This window comes from Triticum dicoccoides, chromosome 6A (genome assembly GCF_002162155.2).
Source record: "Triticum dicoccoides isolate Atlit2015 ecotype Zavitan chromosome 6A, WEW_v2.0, whole genome shotgun sequence".
In the NCBI taxonomy this organism is placed as follows: domain Eukaryota; kingdom Viridiplantae; phylum Streptophyta; class Magnoliopsida; order Poales; family Poaceae; genus Triticum; species Triticum dicoccoides.
Genome location: NC_041390.1, coordinates 629,414,104 through 629,421,146, shown reverse-complemented (window position 1 = coordinate 629,421,146; position 7,043 = coordinate 629,414,104). Strand labels below are relative to the sequence as shown.

The following is a 7,043-nucleotide window of genomic DNA, read 5'->3' as shown; positions in this document are numbered from 1 at the left end:
TAGGTTGCTCTTTTCACATATCTGAAAGGGAACTGAAACTCTATCAAGCCTGAGCTGCAAAATGTTTTCGACTGCTGGGAGATGACGACCAGTACAGCGGGCAACGACAGGCCAAAAGGCTCTGACCTTGGGGGCCCAGCGAACAGAGAATCTGGCGAGCAGGAGGAGAAGAAGACACTGACGAGTGGGCCAGGCAGCGAGTGAGAGCGTATGTGAGCTGGCCTGTGTGCCGGGCTAGTGTTATATGAGGCGTGCGTTGAGTGAATCAGGGCATCGGGAATTATTGTAACTGAATATTCTTATGAGAAGCTGATCTTCTCCGGCCTCCTTCTTCTCCTCCTGCTACCTACTCCTCCTTCCCCAGATCTAGATCAGACCCATTACAGACCCATCCTGAATCCAGTGAGTGCAGCGCCGGCACTTGATCTCTTGGGGGACAAGGCATTTGTACCAAAGTTCTGCAGATGATTCAGTAGAAGATTTGGTGCTTCGATGTCCCTGCTGATAATGGACCCAAGAAATTCTCTTGTTGAATGGGGCCAAGACTCAAGAGGGGCTGCTGCACTGACACTGCATGATGATTCTGGACATTGCATAACTGGGGCTTCTATTGCTCGCATCAGTATGTTAAGAAGCCAAAACCCAGGGACACATCATCACCAAACACGAGAGTTGCTCCTGGCTCCTACTCCTCATCCCATTTTGAAAACAATTTTCAGAGTTCTCACCTACATTCGTGTCAACAAGTACATTTTCTGCAGTGGACATGTCTAAGTTTCAGCGGGCATTCCGATTCTGCTTGTTTCCACGAGGAACTGTGCCTGCAGATGCTTACTCAGTTCTATCTTTATTGTTGCTGAGATGCAAGCACTTCTACTATTTTGAAATCGGCTACTACTACCCTACGGCCATTCGAGAAAGCTACTGTATTTAACATGACAGCTGTAAATGGCGCTCTCTGTGTACACCGCATGTCATCCGGGTTGTTATTTTCTTTCTTATTTTTTCGGTGATAGATCCTGGTGATGTTGGAAATGGAGCAAGATGACGCCGATGGATTTGGGCATCGAAACCGCCACCAGCTGTCCTCGAAGATCGCCACAACCTGTCGTCGAAGATCGACAATGACGAGTAGGCAGTTAATGCATCGCCAGATCTCTCCCCAGGACAATTTTACACCAATTAACTTGGAAGTACTCCCTCCGTCTCATAATGTAAGACGTTTTTTCACACTGTGACAAAATGTCTTACATTATGAGACGGAGGGAGTAGAAGCCAAGAACATCAGAGTTGTTGGTTGCTGCTCCTGCTCCTTTTACATACATACACCAATATGCTGCACCGTATGTCTTCAGCAGAAGTTGTAGCTTTCTCCCTTGTATCGGACATTCTTTCAGTGTGATGTGTGAACTGCGTGTGTTTGCACTCTCTGCGCATCTTCAGTAGGTCTTCAGCTGTCATTGATCCACAAAATGACCCCCCATTTTTTTAAGGAGAAAATGGAACATCACCTCATTAATGAATTTAGACAGGTGCTCTTCTCATTTTCTCAACGATTTGGCTGAAGTTATGCTTGGTCTTTTAAAGTTACGTGTATATATATATATATATATATATATATATATATATATATATATATATATATGCTATATGACTATATATCACTGTTAAAAATTCAGACACTCTCTCTCCGTGAAGATGATGCTGCTGGTTTTGGAAATAGCTAACAATCATTAGGAGTTTACTCCAAACTCACAATAAGTAATGCAGTGCGCCAGGTTTGATTTTATATCTCGAGGAGATCGAGCATTTGTACAAAAGTATCACTGTCAGATTCAGTTTAACTACAAGCACTGTACTGGTGGAGGCGACATCTCTTGAGCTTTGTACAGGTACAACATCCAGGTTGTCGTTCGGAAAATGAGTATGTTGCTTCATCAAAAAAATCTATGTTTGTTCTGGTTGTTGTTTCTCCCGGCGTCTGTTGCACGCTTGATCCTCCAGTCAGGTGCCGGCAGTTGCTTAAACGAGATTAAGCCATTTTCTTCTTGGCTAGTTATTTCCTTGTGCGAGCTTGTAATGCCGCAAACTAGACATCAAGGAAGCTCCTTCAGTGCCTGGCTGATGTTGGAACGGACACACTCTGTTTTTTGAATGGGCTGCATGAAGAAGAAGATGATCCAGATGGTGCCGGGCATCGGTAAAAGCCAAGAACCAGGAAACAATAATACCATATGAATTGACTCCCTGCAAGCTTGTAATGCCGCAAAGGCTGACATGATTAGAGCAGACACAGGACCATATGAAAGGAGACACTCTCAGTTTCCTGGATGAAGATAACGCTGATAGACACGGACCCATCCTGAACTCGGTGAGCTTTCGATCTCTTGAGGAGACAAGGCATTTGTACCAAAGTCATTTCGCGGATCCATCAGTAGCAGCAGATTGGGTGTTTGGGTGTCAGCCTTGCTGACAATCCACACCAGCCAGCTTTTGTTGAATAGCCTCAAGAGCTGTTGCTGCACTGCCACTGCCTGATGGTGATGGACACTGCATAACATTAACAGGGGCTTCTATTGTTTCACAGGATGAGTGGATCACCAAGTCAAAAACCAGCAACTTCACCAAACATAAGAGTTTCTGCAACAGCATGTTAGCTTTAGTAGCCCATTTGAAAACAGCAGCAGTGGTTGAACCTTTGAGACAGACATCCTGATCATGTCCATGAGCCAAGGAAGCACAAGTTAAAGATTAGCCTTGTGAATCAATCATCATCAACAGAAAAAAGGAGTAACATCTCAAAGAGTTACCCAGCAAGAAAACTGCAGCTTAAGCTAGAAATGCATTGCAATGCCCAACCAAAGACGACGAAAGGGGAGCAGCTCCAATCCAGGCAGTAACTCTGTTAGGGCAACCATTTTTCCGAGTCAAACTTGTTGCATAGGTTGCTCTTTTCACATAGCTGCAAAATGTTTTCGACTGCTGGGAGACAAGACATACAACTTTGACTGACAACCTGGATGACAACATTCGATTCACCTACATAAATGTGACAGGGCAATAGAGTAAAAAAGGCTGGCCAAAATGGTCACGACCTGCATCCATCTATACAGTCCATATGCATCCATCCATCCATCTACCAGCAACATATATACTACCCCTACTATATAATACTCATTTAACTTTCAGCCAACAAGTCTTTAGCACCCAAAGGATACATACTCTTATAGCAAAGATAAGCAACTCTGTCACGTGCACATATCAGCTGCATGCATGTAACAGTAAACAAAACTACATAATATATAATTCTAAAAGTAGTAGTACGTACATAGAAGTTCTGACTTAACATTGTTGCAAAGTAGAGCTCATCAGTGGGGAGTCTGTCTCAATCCCATTACACAGCTAGCGCTTTAAGCATTACATGGCTGCAATTGGCTTGTTTACAAGACCAAGGAGCAACCAACTACTCAGGGGAACACTCGAATCATTGAACAACGCAACATAGGGAAAACATGATATCAAAGAGCCTCGCCCAACAGAGCAGAGAACGCGAGCCTCCTCGCGATCAGTGTCATATGCCATCAATGTGTTGTCTCGATGATTAGCATAAATCAAACTACGATCTGGATGATATGAGATGATAGCGTATTCATAGTCATAGGCTATACGTCTCACGTTCACCAACTTGTTATTGTCCACATGCTGCTTCAGCGTCCATTCATCTGAATCATACTTCGCAAGACACCAGATGGAAACTTGTACGCGATTTCCTGTGTGCACCATGTAATGCAAGTGCCCTTTGGGCAGACCAAGAAAACCAATCTCAGAACTTTTCACTCCTTCTGGCACTGGAATTGCCCTCCATTTATTCCCCTCCATGTCTACCGACACTACTGTAGACTGAGCACTGAGAAAATGCAATATGCCTTGATAAAACACGCGTCTGCTCGTGCAAATGCTGGTATCAGAGTCCCACCCACTTTCCTTGAAGCTCCATGACCCAGTTTCGGACGAGTATATATTTATGCCAGCCACCCGCCGCCACTCTTTCAACACAATCTGAAACACATGGAAATGGGAGGAAACATCACGATCAAAAGCCAAATGAAAGGTTTCTTCCTGAGCTACACAACTGGAGTCAGCTGGCAACGCTGGTAACACGACCCATCTCTCTGTGGCAGGATTGCAAACTAAATGGCGGAACGAACGCTGAGAAGAGCAGCACAAGAGAAGGCCATCACAACAGTCCTCCAGCCTGACGAGCTCAAACTCAGGCGGCAAGAAGGGGTAACTGGGATCAATCTGAGGTCCTTCACCGATATTGGCAAAGTGTCGAGCTACTTTGGGACAGCGCCCTATGTCTTCGGTGTCGAAGAAGAAGCCGGCGAGGGTCTGTGGGAGCTTCTTAAGGTGTTCAGGGTGGGAGATGAGGTAGCGCCAGTGCGTGTCGACGCACTTGCAGCAGCACAGCGACTTGAGTGGCAGCCATGACAGGATCTCGACGATGAGTGCGTCAGGGAGGTCGGTGAGAACAGTCTGCAGATTTCTTCTCATGCTAGATTTACTCGCCATTGCAAAAGAAGCCCAATCTGATATCGATTAGTACTTGAAATGTCAGATGATCCCTACAATAACATAAAAATGAATTTTTTCACTTGGTGGTCAGGTTCAAAGCTTGTCACCTTGTGATAAAATAATTACAATGCATATAACAAGCAACTACTCCCTCTGTCCCAAAATACTTGTCTCAACTTTGTACTAACTTAAGTACAAAGTTGTACTAAGTTTAAGACACTTATTTTGGGATGAAGGGAGTACTTATGAACATAATGCAAAATAGGTGGTTCAAAAGAACAGCACAATCTTGAGAAGGTAAGGGCTAAGCCAGGTCCATTGAGTTGGGGCTTATTTCAAACACAGATCAGAAATAGATTTACTATTAACAATCTTCATGTGCAAGTACTTAATCAGAGTAGTAGTTGCGCATCTGTGACGTATGTTCAGTTCCAAAGATTTAAGGAACTACTGTAGTAACAAGAAACTCAAAATCAGGTTATGCATACAGCTACAGCCACAGCCACAACATGTCTTGGAGATGCTTAGAGAAAAACTCTGAATTGCCTTGCTGCTTGCACCACTATCAACAACAACGACGGTGCCTGTGCTTCCTTCTGGAATTACAATTGGTTGATAACTGGTGCGCACAAAAACCTTGAGCCAGAGCTATACTATACAAGCTATCTGCCCACAAAAACCTCTCAGTCCGAATGCGATGACGAATAACAGATGGATGAGAGGCCATCAGAGAATAAATTCTGAGGCGCCATTTAACAACTCTTTCATGAGGATAAGAGTGTCTGTTCTCACCACTCACCTGGGTCTCACAGCTAATAACTGCTACTCTCCTGGTTCTGCCTACAACACCCAATTCCTGGGGAAGATGAAGGATCCTAGACCGCACAAGATTAGGTCTATGAAAACTAAAGAAAAGTGTGCTTTTCATTTGGCTGCATCTCCAAAAGAGGCTTTGGACGGCAGACAGATTAAGGGACAGGGGGTGGCCACACGCTGCGTTGTGTCCTATGTGCGATCAGTTTGGTGAAAGTGCAGTTCACTTGACGCTGCTCTGCGCTTTTGCCAAGCAGGTTTGGTGTGCTCTCGCTACCTAGCACGCGGATGCTGCTAAGACTGCTACCTCTATCTCCAACTGGTGTTGCAAAACCTCAAGATACACCAAGAACCGCACTACGAGATCTCAGGTCATGACTGTCATGTACATTGCCTGGAATCTCTGGAAAGAGAGAAACAGACGCATCTTCAAAAATGAGGCTATCTTGGTTGAGGGGGTAATAGCCCTGATTAAAGCTGACATAGAGGCCTTTGGGTAGGCATATCGCAAGTAGTCCGCTACAGCCCTACTTTTTAAACAGTGCGTAGTAAATTGCCAGCCAAAAACCCAAGTTAATCAGTGAGTAGTAAGTTGCCCGTCAAATATTTATTGTTTACTTGATCGATTAAAATGGAAGTACAATGAGCTGAAGAATGCTTTGTAATGAAGGAAGGAAGGAGAATATGTCCTTGTATAGCATCTAGGGCAACATGATAGAGTAGAAAGAAGGCTAACCCCAAAGTGTCAGTCAATGCTTGGTCTCTGACTGCTCTAGGGAAGTGAAGAGATTTTGGATATCACAGGCTCATAAAGAATCTTTACTGCATCTGCAGGAAAGATACCAATATTCATAGCTCATTAAATATTTTGACCTGGATAATGATACAAGAGGTTAATTGTATTGGTAGGCTATAAAATCATGCAAGGTTCAACAGAGAAATTTTTATTGTTATTTAGAAACCAAAGGACTGAATTTAGATACCAAACACACATTGCAGATTTGAGCAAAGGAATCACCCCAGTTAATGAATCGGCAGCAACGACATCTCAATAGTAGCACACAATAAATTCATGCAAGACCATGGTAACTAGTAGCCTATACAGGTTATTAAGTTGACAAAACCATGATACTTCAATAGAGCAAGTAGATACAAAAATAATGCATCTTTAAATAAACTGGCTGCTGCTATAATTTTTTTCTTAGCTACAATCCTACAAAAACTATTAAGCTGGTCCAGAAAATTCAAAGTCCAAGCACTCAATCTTGTCAAGAAAACAACATTTGTTTGCTTCCTTACAAGAAAAGAAAAGAGTCAGGGCTCTGAAGAAACATTCTGCTATAACTCAGAAAGCAAGCAGAGAAACATGGCCTGAAGCAGAATCTAGTAATTAGGAGACCAAACAGCCACTGAGAATTTACATGCCAACAAAGAAATAATTGATGAGCAAACACGACTTGGTTTTGGAGTAGTGATGAAATAGATAGATACATGGATGATGGCTAACATAGATAGATAAGTTCAATATATAGCATGGATAACATAAATGGGCATAACTTAGCTGCAACCAACATAATATACAGCAACATGGCCGTAGATAGAGATATGAATCATAATGGGCACTTACTCTGCAATGCTACCTATATACAGCAACA

General features: G+C 43.3%; 1 protein-coding gene across 1 annotated transcript; it reads right to left on the bottom strand.

Annotated features, from left to right (window-relative positions):
- Positions 1-3,335: 3,335 nt before the first annotated feature.
- Positions 3,336-6,227, bottom strand: LOC119314804 (putative F-box/kelch-repeat protein At1g15680). The gene is made up of 2 exons (XM_037589488.1): positions 6,125-6,227; positions 3,336-4,625 (listed from the first exon to the last, which is right to left on the bottom strand). Exon 2 carries the CDS (start codon positions 4,570-4,572, stop codon positions 3,418-3,420), a length of 1,155 nt encoding a protein of 384 aa, XP_037445385.1. The 5' UTR covers positions 4,573-4,625; positions 6,125-6,227; the 3' UTR covers positions 3,336-3,417.
- Between the last annotated feature and the right edge of the window lie 816 nt (positions 6,228-7,043).

Coding starts and splice junctions, on each gene's coding strand:
- LOC119314804 (XM_037589488.1), bottom strand. CDS start 4,572: ATGGCGAGTAAATCTAGCATGAGAAGAAATCTGCAGACTGTTCTCACC.